This window comes from Arvicanthis niloticus, chromosome 4, assembly GCF_011762505.2.
Source record: "Arvicanthis niloticus isolate mArvNil1 chromosome 4, mArvNil1.pat.X, whole genome shotgun sequence".
Lineage (NCBI taxonomy): Eukaryota > Metazoa > Chordata > Mammalia > Rodentia > Muridae > Arvicanthis > Arvicanthis niloticus.
The window spans coordinates 46,813,014-46,828,872 of record NC_047661.1 but is presented as its reverse complement, the minus strand read 5'-3'; the positions used below and the strand labels follow the sequence as shown (position 1 = coordinate 46,828,872).

Below are 15,859 nucleotides of genomic sequence, written 5' to 3'. Positions count from 1 at the left end.
GGGGGAGAGAGATATGCTTTCAAAAGTCTCCTTTTAAAATTAAACTTAAGGCCGGGCAGTGGTGGCGCACGCCTTTAATCCCAGCACTTGGGAGGTAGAGGCAGGTGGATTTCTGAGTTCGAGGCCAGCCTGGTCTACAGAGTGAGTTCCAGGACAGCCAGGGCTATACAGAGAAATCCTGTCTTGAAAAACCAATAATAATAATAATAATAATAATAATAATAATAATAATAATAAACAACTTAAGGAATTGAGAGGTGGTGTGGTGTTAGCAGATAAAGGCTCCTGCTGCCAAGATGAATAATCCAAGTCTGCTTATTGGGACCACTGTCATGGAAGGATAGAACTCCTGTAAATTGTACTTTGATTATGTAATGTACTTTACATTGGAGCCCTGGCATTTCACTCCTCCCTGTACCCAACAAAATACAATGTAATAAAAATTAATTAATTGAATATCAGGACTATCTTCTTCTACTACTAGTCCAGTTGGATGTTTCAGCATGAACTCTTTCTCTCCACGCCACCTGGGGAACGTAGAGAATCCAGAGTAAACAGCAGTTTACAAAGAGCTCCTGAAATTAAAGACTACCAAACCAAAGAACTACACACACACACACACACACACACACACACACACACACACACACACCCTATGATGTATATACTATAAAAACACAAAAGCTACTTCTCAGAGACTAAAGCATAAAATTATAGAAAGAAGTTTGGACTCATTAATATAATAAAACCACTTCGTTTGACATGTATTCTTAGAAGAAAATAATTGTTGAAATGTACCTTATTTTTTGACTTAAAACTGCTCCAAGAGTCTACCCTATTTACAGAAAGATGGTCACGTACACAATTGTTTCTTATAGCAGTAAACTGTGTGTAAAATATGTTTTAGTTGAGAAAAAAGGTCTAGGTTAATAGCTACAACTTGATTCTACTATTTTACATTTTCATATTCATATATGTACATAATGTGTTTTAATCAAATCTCCCTTCCAGTGCCTCCCCCAAATTCTTTCCCTTTCCCCTTCCAACTTCATGTATTGTTTTTTTTAGAACCCATTAAATTCATTTAATGTTATCTGAAGATGCTTGGGTCTGTGATCATCTCCTGCAGCATGGGTAGCCTTTCAGGGACCACATCCTTGAAAACTGACTCTTCTGACCCTCACAGTCATCCATTGCAAGTAGACACTCAGCTAGGGGTGGGACTTCACAAGCCCTTCCCCCATCCATGTTGGGAGAGTTAGCTGACTTGATTTTGAGCAGGTCTTGACCAGGTAGTCACAGCCACTGGGAGTTCATGTATGCAAAAAAGTGTGATATTGGAACAGTGTAGTAGGAGTAAAAAACAACCTCACAGAAAATGTCTGGCAGATGTTTCACTGCAGATGTTTACTACTTCTGGCTCTTAAAATCTTTCCACCCTCTCTTCCTCAGTGATCCCTGAGCCTTGGGAGGAGTGGCTATGGTATAGATGGTCCATTTAAAGTTGAGCACACCACTGTCCCTTAGCCTTTGCATGCTGACCAGTTATAGGTCTCTGTGTTAATCACCATCAAAAACTGATGAGTGGTGAGAGATGTGCCCATCTAAGTGGGTGTGCAGCCAGCCAAATGAGCAAGTTAGTGCAGGACTCGTACCAGACTGTCAAAATGGAGGAGAGAATGAAATGGGCTGTGGGGTGGTAGTGGTGGTGATGGCTTTTTTTTTTTTTTAATTTCCTAAGTTTTGATACTGTTGCAATTTTATGAATAAAATTATTCCCAAAGTTGGAGAAATTTTCTGCCTTAATAATTAATCATAAATACAAAGATATAAAAATCTTGGTGTGTGTGTGTGTGTGTGTGTGTGTGTGTGTGTGTGTGTGTGTGTAAGTGTTAGTTACTAGGATTGAATCCTTGATTGAAGCCTTGAGCCTGCTAGGCAAGCACCCTAACTCGGAGCTACATACCCAATCCTTAATATCCTTGTTGGCTCCTGATTCTTCATGCATCTATATGCCCCCTAAGCTCCACCCTTGGAAGAACGTTGATTAATGGTTGGTTGCTCTTTTCATAAATGACCTTTTCCTTCCCATATTTTCATTCTTCTTTCAAATATTACATCCTGGCAACAGTTTCTCCCCCTCTTCCTCCAGTCTCTTCTCCCCACTCTCACTTCCCCTCAGAAAATAGCATCCCTCTCAGGGACATTAACCAAACACTGCATCACAAGCTACAAAAAGATCAGGTACATACCATCGTATCAAGGCTGGACAAGGCAAGACAGCAGGAGGAAAAAGGTTCCACCTTAGGCAAAAGAGTCAGGGGCAGCCCTGGCTCCCACTGTTAGGATTCCCATAAGAACACCAAGCTATTAATCCATAAGTATATGCAGAGGACTATGTGTTTTGAACCTATTTGCTGATACCTTACTTGAAACAGGAGCCCACAAACTAAAATAAAATGGAAACATTAGCTCTCACCTTCAATGATGTGCTTTCTCGACAATCCTCTTTCTGTTTCAGCTCTGCAACAGAACAGAGGTAGGTGACTTTGACTTGGGAATACTGTTATTTTCTAAAAATCATTTCAAAATGTAGAATAATAATCATTCTTTTTTAGTTTACACTGTGAAGTTTTTACCATATTTTCAGCAACTTCTGCACCACTGGCCACAGAAGAGAGAAAGCTGGTAGGCAGTACCCCATGTGTAGATACCTAACAGATGTGGCCAGTACATTGATATTATTCAGCTCTAGGCTAAGCTACCAACCAGCCATTGTATAGACTTTCATTAGAGAATCCAATACACAGCTCAATCTTTGAGCCTTGTCCCTAGCCAATCTAGAGAAGAAAACCACTCTAGGCATAAGTTAATAGGTTTACTCTATGGTGGCCACACCACCGATAGTAAATTTTTGCATGAGGCAAATTTGAAGGCAACTTTTGATGTTGAAAATAATTTAACAATGATTTTTTTAAAAAACGATGCAACAAACTTTTCTTAAACTAGCATCCAAGGGGACAGGAAAAACCCTTGATAACAGAGCTTCTGGCATTCCGGAAAAACTCTGTAGTCTGGACAAGGTAAAAAGATGTGGTGGTTGAGTTGTGAAGTATGGATGAAGCTGTCCTTCAACATGAGTCCTTCAGACAGCTTCTCCTAAAAGCAAGCAATCCACCATTCCCCCTTTTAATGTATCTGTTCTGAGTCTTTTACAAGTATGCCAGTCAGTATCATATGCGTCTCTGTTGCATAGTGGCTCCTGCAGCTGGTCTCATTTCTTAATTCTTTGTTCCCTCAAGGCAAGGTATCAGGTACCATTGCAAACATAGGAATCAAGGACACCATGAGTCAAATTACAGAAACCAGACACCTGCATTTCTTATAGGCTCAGTATTATCTAAAAAGAGGACAGTAGGACTAAAGATCTAAATTTGATCTTATGCCTTCATATCATTAGCAAGCTCAAGGATTGTAGCAGTATGGGCGTGCGTGTATTATACATATGCATTGTGGTTGGACTCTTCCTGAAGAACTAGCCTGGGTCTCCTATTTTAAAAGACAAACTGATGGTAACAACAACAAAGAAATAGCACACACTAAATCAAACAAACACTCACAAGCCCTCTGCAAATACTCCCTATTTATTACAGGGTGGTAAATGAGGTTTTGCAAGTTTCTGGTTCATTATTATTGTTAAGATCCCAATATCTCTGAGATTTCCCCAAGAAGCACTGGGCTGACCATTGCTCTGGTATAAGGACTAGCTTGTTGTTTTCTTACATGTACTGTAAAAACAGCCAGTTCCCTGCTTCTTGCTGAATAATGTAAACAACCAGTTCAAGAACAACAGGCTGGTTCATAGAAGCCAGCTGTGCCTGTGGATTTGTTCTGCATCAAGCGACACACAGAGGCTGCTCTTTCATTGTCCTGTTGCTGAGTGACACGGGCATAGCTTCTGTTATTCCCCAATGAGATGGTCTTTTTGATCAGCTCTCTCAGAACCCTCTGCAAAAATGATCAGAGACTTGAACACTGAGGCAGACAAGGTATTTTTATCTTTGTGTTCTGTGGAAATCTTTGAGTTTTTGGCAGATTCGAGGAGATTTTCTTTTGTGATGCTTTATTTTCTTTTCCTGAATTTTGAACTCTCTTTTGGAAATGGTTCTAAGTTAGACACTGACAGAGCTACACGAATCATTTAGTAACAAGGGGCCACCTGCCATGTACTAAATTCCTTTGGAACTACTCTACTAAAATGTAGTCCTAAGATAGTTACGATTTCTTTAGCATTAGAGGAAAATACCCCATAGGCCAATCAGTTTTAATGAGTTAACTGTGAATTGGTTGCTAACAAACAAACAAACAAACAAACAAATAAAAAAACAAGGGAAAAAAAAGCAGGAATTGCCAGTCATTTTCTATCTCATAGAAAATAAAAATGAAAGGTATTTAACTTACTTTCCACCCCAGTAGAGTTTGGTGGTGATGACCAAGCTGGACCTCCTGTATGTCAAACAGACACAGAAAAATAGTGAATAATTTGTGGGCATTTGATGGACCGAAACATGTTATAATTATAGCACCAGAAGGATTTGTGACAGCACCTTACATTAAAAAGAAGACAGAGATGGAGTTCTAAATTCACAGTCCCGAAATGTAAGAACAAGGGAAACTGGAGAGTAGTGACTTGAAGTCAGACACTAGAAGGTACTGAAGGGAACTAAGTTTTGCAGGAGACCCTGAAGGAGGGGGGCTGCCCAGCATGCTGGTAAATGGTGTTGCAATGTGTACTGAGTGGGAGGTGATCCTGGAGGTCAGAAATGGTGCCTGTGAGAATGAGAAAGTAGGTGACTTACAAGATGAGTTGCTTTGGTAGCTCAAAAGAGCAGCCGCTAATTAACACTTATTTAGAAGCTGGCATAATGTTGATTGCCTGTGAACCTTTCCTGGGAGGAAGCCTCCTCTCTGCCAAGGACCATGGGCCCAAGTGGCTCTGGGTTACAATCTTATGCAATCATCACATTCACAGGCAGTCACCTCTCACTGAGAGGAGAAATATGAATGACGAGATAAAGCCTCTTAGTCGGTAAAGGTTTAAACCCTTTACCAAAGATCTGATCATGTTCCCTTAAAGAAATGAAATGTAGACATCATGTCAGCAAACTTGTTCCCCTCTCAGAAGCCCCATTCAACGGCAGCAAGGGCAGCAAATGCAGCTTCTCATGTTGTGATCATGAAGAGCTGTCCTTTGAGAACTACAGGAATATAATTTAAATTTGTGAGGCTGAGAAAGCTCAGTACACTTCAGTTTAGAATAAAATCTTTTGAGATTCAAGATTCAGGATTATTTGCAATACCAGGCATGTATAATTCTGTCACCTGCAGAGGAGGCACGACCTCAAAGCTATAGGGACATACATTAACTATTCAGGTATAGTTAATGATGACCAGTGGGGAAGAGTGGGTACAGTTCTGACAATTTGATGGCCAAACAAAAATTTTGTTGAAAATGTTGGCAACCCCATCCTACTAATTCCTGAAAAGCAATTTGAGTTACAGAAATGGGAGGTCCTGAGCATCTCCACAAGGGCTGTGCACTTTTCAGATTAACACATGAACCTTCTGCTGCCTATGGTGATAACAATCTGCACAGGAGAGCCAGGTCTCCTTTAGCAAGCATTTTGTGTCTTCCAAAAATTATTTGAAATAGTATAAAAGATGAACATGAGCCATTTTGATTATTTGGAGCAAATATTATGCTAAGGCTGTACATTCTATCCAGACATTGAAGTTAGAGTCTGTCCCACACTGTCTGCCCACGAGGGTGTGCACATCAGCATCTATGTGCAAGTAGTAACAACTGTTCTGGGTGGGGATTGATAATGTGAATATAGCACTGTAAGACAGAAATCTCCCAGTGCCTTTCCTTCCCTCTCACTTGGTCAGCATGGCACCTCAGCAGCCATTTTACAATTAGGGAAATCGAGGCTCAGGGAAATGAGATTACTTTCTCTGGTCAATGCAGCTAGCTCATTGTGACAGCTCAAGGATCAGAAAACAAGCCAGTTAGTTGAAACACTTTTATAAGCTCCATGCCAGGATGGCATGGTTTATCTTCTCACCAGTTTCCTCCTGGAGGCATATAAACTTTTAATAGCACAGTAATAGCTTGAGCTGTTATTTGCTAGGCTGAAAGGTGGCTGGTGAAATATTCAGAGTGTCTATTTTCCACAAAGTATGTATGGTAGGTTCTGCAATGAAGGAGGATGAATCAATGCTTGCTGAGGAAAAAAAAAAACACTGTTTCTCTTTACTCAGCCATGGGGAAGTCTTCATTCAGCGGTTGTTCTTACTCTGTTGAGTTGTATGACAGCCTTAAAATGTCACACAACCCTCATTACCACTTGCTTTGGGTATAGAGTTGATAGAAGAGATAGGTGAGCACATTCCTTGAGTTTCTTGGAGCTCTCAAGGATAGTAGATACTTTTCTGAATATTCAGAAGTCAGAACTCCTTGCATCCAGGATAGATGTTGTCAACTGTATCCAGATGAGAAAGCTCTAGGCAATTATGCCACGTTTTTTTTTTTGTTTGTTTATTTGTTTCATCTTTGTACAGAGAGTTGTTAATAAAATGAGTGGTGAACATAAATCTATGTGCCTGGTAGCTTGCTTTCTTCACTAATTACAAGTATAGTTAAAGCTATGAAAATGTCATGTTCATTATGCACAAATAGTCTCAGGAACAGTCCCTTTTGCTCTGTTCAACCACACTGTGATTCCCTGTAGTCAATGGCTATGTAAATTTTGAAATACAAATAATGAGCTCTCTGGCATTTATTTCCAAACCACTGTAGATTACTTCTTTACCTAGTATTGATTATTATTTTTTTTGACAGCCTTTTGTTCTAATACCATATGATTTTATTTTTTGCTTTTCTAGTACAAATCAGTAAGTCTTTAAAAGGCAAACTAGCGGTTATGGTAAACATGGTACCTCCAGCCTTTCTTCTTGATGATGCTCCCCAGAATCACCTCAGCCCTGAAAGGGGAAATAGACAATGTCTTAGGATGCAGTGTCTCAGAAAAGCAAGAGTCAACCCAACACCAGAGCCATCCCATTTTTGAACTCTCATCTCAGTGCCTACAGATCCCCAAAATAGAACCACGCTCAGCTGGTAGCACAGTCTCCACTGTTTCTGCTTGTGCCCGCAGAATTCTGCTCCCAGGCATCCCAGAAGCACCTGCCAAATGCTGGCGCTGGCAGGAGACCGCCTGTGGGCCTGACATAAGAAACAGAGGAGTCATCTGGCAGCTTGGTCCCTCATAAAAATATCCTACTTGGTGGTGTTCAATGAGAGTCAACACCACCTATTTCCATCTATTGTGCTGGAACAATTCAGTTGTGCCCAGAGGCTTCAGACTGTTTTAACAGAAAATACTGGTTTCCCAGTTGATCTTGAAAGAAAAGAAAGAATCTACATGTATATTCAGATGTCTCCAAGTCCAGGGTTGCAGTTATACTGGTCCATATGAGAATGTCCTAGGGACTGAGTAATGTTTGTCATAGGACTAAGATATAGGGAAACACTACAAAATAACCTTTCCTGTTCCTAAGGCTGGGTTGTGGAAAGGTGCACTGAAGACATCCTAAGAGTATCCCCACTTCCACTTTCCTAGGTAGATTCACCAAGATAGAGAAGACTAAAATATTCTCCTGTAACCCTCCCAGTAAGATGCTAAGCACGAGAAGCAGTTGGGCTGCCAGGGATTGGAGTAGGGAAGTTGATGCAGTTAGCACTTTGTTCATCAGTGAGCCACATAAGGATGCCACTGCTAGCTATTATTTGATGTAAACCAAAGTTGTTTTTATTTGAAGGCATAACCTCCAAGGAATCATGATGCAGGCTAGCTACGGTACATGCTCCAAATGGACAGACATGGGGTGGTACCGGAATCCTTTTCATTACTCCTTGTTTGGCTGTTGTTACATGTGACCTTAGATATTGGGAGCCTAGCTCCATAGTATCCATCAATGAATAATGATTCAAATGACATCTCTCACAGTAGGAGTTATGATCACTATGTTCCCCTTCTCTGCTTTAGCCTGTTTGGCACTGAGCAAGATTCAACAGAGAAAAGCCCCTGAGAAGTGGGCATGTAGAAAGGAGCAAGTTGTCATACAGCTTCTACTTTCCTTTCTTAGATCCATTATAAACATCATGGGTGTGGATGCTCAGGTCCTCTGATGGTCTCCTTAAACATAAACAAGTTTTTGAAAAGGAAGAAACAAAGTAAGAAAAAGCTCTGAGATTATTTGGAGCTGGCCAGGCAAGCCTTAGCTCGACTATGACTGTCCTGAGGAAGGGCAGCTGGCCTGCTGGGTTTGTACTCCACCATGGATGTCTTCTTCCTTTGCTGATGGAAGCTGGACACCCACGTTCATTCCAGGAGACCAGGGCTCCATACCTATTCTAAAATACACTAGTTATGTTATGTGACATGAGCTTGGTGATCTGGACTGACAGAATAGCAGGTATGTGTTCCAACTTGGCAAGCCATGTTTAGAGTGCCAAGTCAACACTCAGGTCCAAAGAAGTCTCTAGAAGTTCCTCGACACCACCAGCAAGGTCTCTCTGCAGCCTACAGTCTTCAGAATAGGCTCTGAAGTGCCCTCTTGAAAAAGTTGTTGATTTCTTGGCATCGTTTAGGAATCACAACTTTTATGAATACCAGCATAGGACTGAGGAAGAACATGGCTGCTGACATATGTACAAGAAGAGCAGCCCCTTTTTGCCAATGCCACAGCAATGTCTGAGAATACCCTCTTGGTTCCACAGATGCCATGTGAGAGACAAAAACTGGTTCTGACTTACTTCCCAGCAGCATAGACTTCAGCAGTGTCGAAGAGATTAACTCCACTTTCATAGGCAATTGTCATCAGTCGTTCAGCAACCTGCAAGGGGATGCAAGGGGCAGTCAGAGACACCAGGCATCTTCCTAGCTGGGAAGCAATATTAAATCCTTTATCTGCCTTTCACTCAGAGATCCCATTAACCACTTCTGTTTTTCTCAGCTGTAGTGAGTGGCAAGAAAAAGAAAAAAGACTCAAGCATAGGGTAGGTGATGCTTCAACCCACAGACATAGGGTAGGCTGTAATCCCACTCCTGGGGGGTGTGTTTGGTTGTTCACTGGAACACTGAGGGGTTCTGATCTGTGTTTCCCACCCTGCTGGGAAGACCTTGTTTGAGAACCCCCTCAGTGACATCTAATCTTGCTGACAAAGAGGGTCATTTGTATCAAAGCTGACTCCATCTCTCAACCCCTTTCTGCAAGCCAATAGTTTCTGGCAGTTGGATGACTCCTGACCTAAAAGCTTGTGACTTTCCTCAAGGCCTAGCCAACTGTGCTGATGAATCACAGGCCAGACAATCATGACTGTTGTAAAGCTCCTGCCACCCACAGTTCAGTGGAACAAGAAGCATCATCTTGGCACTGCTGCTGAGTCAACAGAGGGGAGGGAGCAAGCTCCTCTGTGCTCAGGCTGGAATGCATCAGAGCTCTGTGCTACATCCTCTCTGCTGCTCAGCGCAAGTGAGAAGTGAGGCAGGAGAGTACAAGGCTACCTGCAACCGTCAGCCGGAGGTAGAGCTGTAGGAGGGTGGTGGACAAAGCAGTGGAGGAGTCGTTCTCCACTTTGCTGATTAATTTGCTAGATGTTTGAAAAAAAATTTTTCCACTTCGCACATAATAACCATTGATTTTCCATTATGTTCTTTGATGGTGGACTAAAGTTGCTTCACCAGCGTTTCTAATATACTGTTTCTGGTGTTTTGAAAATTAACCTCTCAAGACCATGGGGCAGCTAGTGTGCATGTCCTCTAGCATTACCCACGAGAAAGCAGTAACTGCCTTTTAAAAATAAGATAATATTAAGACGTTATTTTAAAGCAGAGCTGAACAGTAAGGCAAATATAGTTTCCCTCATTCTGACTGTCCTGTTTTAGAAGATGGTAAAAAGTATTGTTGTATGTCATAGAGCATATTGGTGGATTATTATTAGGAAATGTGGCAATTACATCTTATCTACAGAGAAGTTTTGAACTGACAGTAAAAACCCTTTCCAATCACAGGATCTAAAGACCTCATGTGGAATAACAAGAAAAACATTGAATTAAGTTTAAACACTTGTTTTAGGCCTTGATACAGTTTTTGATCTGAAATGCCTTATGAATCCCTTGCATTTGGTTCCTGGTCTGTAGCATTTTTTGGAGATGGCAGACTCCTTAACAGGTGTGGTTTACTGGTAGGAAGGTAAAGTCACCAGGCTTCTGGCTCTCTTCCCTTGCTGGGGCTCCCTGTCCTCTAGTTCACACTCAGCTGTGACATACTGGCTTACTACAGCACCAAAGTCAATAGAACTGAAAGAATATGGATTAAAAACCCTTCTTGGCTAAAAGTTGATTGCTTGAGGTCATTTGTCACAGTAATAGAATATGAACACAGTCCATGAATGTCCTCTTACTATTTAAATAAATAAATGTGGGCAAATCATTTGGCCTTTGCAGATTTTAGTTTCCTTATCTGAAAACTGCAAGTGATCCTATGAAGGGGTCCCGTTCTCCCTCATAGAGCCTGAAGGCATAATGGAAGTTGAACCCTCTTCCTCAACAAAGACCTAATGGCCTATGAAGCACTTGGCCAGGACAGGTTTTGTGAGAGACATTTCTCCCACACTAATGAGATGCAGCAGACATTTCTTGGAACACCTTTCCCTTCTTCATAGAATTTCTAGAGACAGAAGTTTTGCCCTGCTGTTTTTGACTCTCAAATATTCCTGCAGCTATTTCATTCTTGGTATTCAAAGAGGAAGTTGATGCAGAGGGTTGTAGGTTGTATAAAGCTGAGGAAATGGCTCTCCTAAATGTCGAATTGGATGCTCTCTTCTTGGCTAAACTAATGTGAGCAGGGTTTCTGCTATTAAAGCTGCCTCAACTACATTCCATTCCATGAGAAAATATGGAATAAATCCCCCAGTTCTGTGCTTTTGGAGATAAGTGTGCTCTTATTACTTTTAAGAAGTTATTGCTTATGTGAGAAACATATCATTCTTTTTTTTTTTTACTTGAAGGATACATGATCAAGTTACTAAGTTTGTTAATGTCTCTGCTAAGTACCTATCCAACACATAGAAAATCTCCTGAAGTGCCATTGATAATCAGTGTCCAGAACATTATGGCCATTTTTACCTGATTTGAGTTGAGAGTACCTGGAAGTCTGCGAGAAAGCTGAACGATCAGGGAGGTAAATTCAAAGTTATTGGCTTGTGTTTTACCCCTTGAGAAGAGGTGGGATCGAGCCATTCAGTTGTGAGTGTGATTGGGTTTGGCTAGTCTTCCTTGTTCCTCTTTGTGCACAGCTCTGCAGGGATCTTTCCACAGTTGCTCTCCTGAAGGACAGTAGCTGTTGGGTGTGCATCTGTGTAAAAGTGCCTCTGCAGCCGTTCATGACAACTTTATTGTGCAATTTGGGGAACTGGAATTTTGAAATGGTTCATCACAGAGGTCAGTCTCGCATGCCCAGACATGGGCTCCCTACAGCAGAGAACAGATAGTATGAAGGGGAGAGCAGAGACTTTGGTGGGGGGGATAGATCATCTCACAGGGCTAGGCATCATTGCCCTTTTCCTTCTACACAGTGCACCAGGCAGGTTACGCGCAGGCTAGAGACCCTGGCTGTGAACTTAGTTCCCTCCTATGTTGCTGCTTACTTCATGCCTAACAATGTCTGTGGCCTTTGCTGTACTTCCTGTGAACGTGCCTTTGTGCTAACCCCATACATCCCCATCTGATGCCAGTCATAAGGTCTCTTGATGTGCACCTGTGGGTCCTCCTATGAGGGGAAAGGACCTCCCTCCTTCCTTAGCTACTGGGAGCATGCATGTTGAAAGACCTTTTACTGCCAGCCCCCTAAAACTATGCTTGGCTGGAGTCATCCAGTCAGTTATACAAGATCTTCTTCTAAGCTAATGACTGGGCAGTTACAGTTACACACACACACACAAACACACACACACACACACACACACACACACACACACACACACACGTAAATAAAAATCCAATAAAAAATGTTAGGAAGAGAAGACAGTCACTACCGCACATTTTCTTCATTAGAACTGTAGAAGTTAAAAGTAGCTTACCTCATCTGAAATTTGACCTCCGAATGTCACCCATGTTCCTAGAAGAGAGCAAATATTTGCATTATTTGCAGCCATCTTTCTAAGATAACAACAGCAGACTTTTGTATCAAGCAGGCAGTTCACCAATGGCACTTAGATGAGGGCACATGCAGGCTGCTGCCCAGCCTCTCCCCCTCCCCTACCCATGTCCTAAATATTCCAGAATGGGTCTATGACCCTTCGGGTGAAGAGTGCCTCTTCAAGCCACCATGGACGCTGTGGCAGGCAGCCCTGGTCTACATGAGACGTTGCTTCTGCTATAGGACTAAATGTACAAGAAGCCAGTGCTATGCTTGTGCTACACACCTATTTTTCCTCTTCTGCAGTTAAAGGCCCATTCTGCCAGTGAGCTCAAGAAAGAGTACGCAGACACAGGGAGCCTAACTTTGACTTCTTCCCTTTGCCCCCCAACAGGACTTGGTTTTGTATTTTCTGTTACCTTTCGAGAGGACCTTCTCAGACACTCTGCCAGGTTCTGTTTACAAGACCTGGGTGGTGACATTTAATGTACCTTCTCTGTATGATCTGCTGTGGCAAGTCTCTGTTGGCTTGGGGTGAAGATAGCAGCAGGAGCCAAGGCAAGGAGAAGGAAGGCAGAGGGAAGGAAACATAGCTAGCAGCGTATGTCAAGCAAGACGCCGAGCAGGCACGTCATGCTCATCTCCTGCAAGCCTGATAAGTCAATCCCTTCCACATCCATTTTTTTTTTGGGGGGGGGGACCTTAAGTATCTCAAAGACATCACACTCTACACTTAGGGTAGAGAGGTGATGTTACCATTTTTGTATTTATCTCATAGTTAACAGTTTATCTTGATAAATGCTCGAACTGAGACAAACTCAAGGCAGTGTGGCAGAGCATACTCTACCCTAGGCCTGGGGGGAAGCATTCATGGAGGACTCCCTAGAGTATGTGACACCCTAGCTGAGCCTTAAAGGAGTAAAGGGAATGGAGAAGAAAAGGGTAGGCATTTCAGATATAGACAAGAGCTTGGGGAAACAAGAAGTTGTTGATGAGCTATGTATAGACCATCATGCGATGGGGTGGAACAAGGGCAGAGGGAGACCTGCACAAGCGTGGACACAGTTCCCGGGCAAGGTTGGTATTTATAGGGTGTGAACTAAATGCTGCTGGCAGCTTATATTCCTCAATCCACTGTCCACTGTAACAGTCGCAGCCACCACTATGGCACACCTTCTCGATGCCGCACAGTATACCAAGAGATTTCTCTTGAATCATTCGGCAGGCTCAAAAGGCCATCTTATTAGTCACATTTACATCTGAGCAACCTCATATTAGCCAACACCAAGTGAAATACCCAAGTTTTCACAGACATGCTTGGCTTTGAGAAGGTTGTTCCTTTCAGTGTATCATGCTGCTGAATTAGACTGTCACTAAACTGGTGTGACACCCATGGACATCTGTGGATAGAATCACACGCTTTGTCTTTGTTCTCCAAGACTAAAAGAGAGGGAGTGTATAATGATCCTTCAAGTGTGCTCTCTATGTGCAGAGGTTTCGAATGGGCAGCCCAGACCTGACGACCTCGGCTTGCAGGCTTGCCCAGACAACATGGGATTTTTTTTTTTTCTGAAAATTTTTGAATTTTCAGCAACATTGACAACAAAGGTCAATATGCTTTCTAGGATAGGGTGCCTTTGTAAAAGACTGCCGCGCCTGTGCTTCCCCAACATATTCTTAACTTTGAAATAAAATGGTTTCTGCTTTGTACCATATGTCTATTGCCATTTTTCTTACAACAGTAATAAAAGGAGTATGAACTTATACGTAAAAAATTGAGTATTTTAAGAAAAAAAATAGGCACAGGCTTTTTTTCTCCCCAAAGATTATTCCAAACAAATGGAGAAAAATTCTATCCTGAGGCACCAAAATAAAACCAGCCATGACTGTACACAGAAAAGATGGTCTTTGAAAAACATAATGGCCTGAGGAAATGGCAGTGCTTTCTTTTGAATGGGAAATACATAAATGAGATGTGGGAAATGCAGCTCTGTATTGAGTTGGGGGGGGGGGAGGATGTTTTGTGTCAAAACCTTTTCACAGACTACGCATTTCCAAGAGTCCCTCTGAACACAGCAGAAACAGTGTGTCCAGAGAAGAAACATTTGAGAAGGTTGGTGGAACTGGCTCAGCATGTGAGGTGTATGGACGAGACATTCGGCAGTTGCTGGAGCCACTTTCTATTGCAGCAAACAAGAAAGCAGGCATGGGTGGCGGCTCACTGTGGTATGATGAGCACTTTGGAGGTGTCGAAGAACTTTTGGATGGGGGTTCATGAAAAGAAAAACATGAGGAATGGCTGTTTTGTGTGATGTGGGGAAGTCTCAGATCATTTGGAAACTGAGTATATACTGGTCAAAGTCAGTGTTGCCAGATGTTGATGGGGTTGCCAAGTCAAGGACCAAAGATGGCACTATTTCATAGGAGCGCTATGCTTGAGCCCTTTAATTTTCTTATTCATTATAAATGGCTTTGGGCAAAGAACTAAAATGGCACAAGTCACAGATTCAGTAATGAATCCCACAAATTAGCTATTCTTCTATATCTCTAAGCAAATTCAGGTTAGTGTTTAATGAATTTGATGGTTTGCTTGTGCTGTTCAGCGAAAGCAAATTTTTTTTGTTTGCTTGTTTTTTTTTTTTTTTTTTAAATTGTTCTTGTCATCAGTGGGAATAGACCCATCTCTACTGAGCCCTGAAGATTTCCCCAAATCTGCGTTTCTTGCTGGCCTTTTAAATCATCTGTACTTGAACACTTTTCTCCAGGGACATTCCTTGACTTATAAAGAGGTTATGGCCTGGTTAATCTTATCACATGTTAAAAATACCATAAGACAAATATGTTTCACATACCGAATTACCAAATGTTCTAGCTTAGCCAGCAGTCTAATGTACGGTATCAACTGTTTCCTCCATGGTAGGTTAGTTGACCAGAGGTTTACCCACCTCCTGCTGCCCAGCATCATGACAGTGTTTAATGGAAATTTTGTCCCAGGAAAGGATCAAAATTTATATGGAAAGTACAAAAGTTTGGGATTTAGCTCAGTGCAGTACTAGACTAGCATGCAAAAGACCCTAGATTTCATCCCTAACACCATAACAAAAATCAAAGTATAGTTTCTATCAAATGTATATTGCTGCTGTACCATCATAGAGTTATAAATTACAAGTCAAGACCACTACATCAGAATGTATATTTGCCTATATTATGATTTGCTCCTCTCAGACCTGACAAAGCTTGGGGAAGTCACTTACTGAGGAATAACAATCCATTTCTAGATAAGAATTATTGCCTAAAATTCATCCTCTAAGACAATGTTGTTCAAAACTAGATTCCGAAAAGTTCTCTGATTTCAAGTTTTATGCAGATAAACTAGCATCATTTAGCTCACTTTTATTAATTAGTTACTGATGGTTGAAGACTAAATATAACTCTGAAAGCCAGGACTCTATGTACATCTCGGTGGAAGAAAAGGCCAGCCTACACTTACGCACTGGTGGTGATTCCAGTCACGATGTGATGACACTAGTCTTAGAAGCAGTTCTATTTAAAATGAATCAGAAAAACAAAATAAAACAAAAAACTCTTTCATGTT

The 15,859-nt window shown here is 41.7% G+C and overlaps 1 protein-coding gene across 3 annotated transcripts in view; it reads right to left on the bottom strand.

Moving 5' to 3' along the window:
• Positions 1-15,859, bottom strand: part of Kcnab1 (potassium voltage-gated channel subfamily A regulatory beta subunit 1) — a 380,454-nt gene that overhangs the window by 68,321 nt on the left and 296,274 nt on the right. For all 3 annotated transcript variants that reach the window (XM_034500275.2, XM_076932477.1, XM_034500276.2), the window contains exons 3-7: positions 12,206-12,243; positions 8,879-8,958; positions 7,000-7,044; positions 4,462-4,506; positions 2,480-2,523 (exon numbers count right to left, since the gene is read on the bottom strand). In XM_034500275.2, the coding sequence (XP_034356166.1) occupies positions 2,480-2,523; positions 4,462-4,506; positions 7,000-7,044; positions 8,879-8,958; positions 12,206-12,243 (252 nt within the window). The remainder of the gene's footprint in view (positions 1-2,479; positions 2,524-4,461; positions 4,507-6,999; positions 7,045-8,878; positions 8,959-12,205; positions 12,244-15,859) is intronic.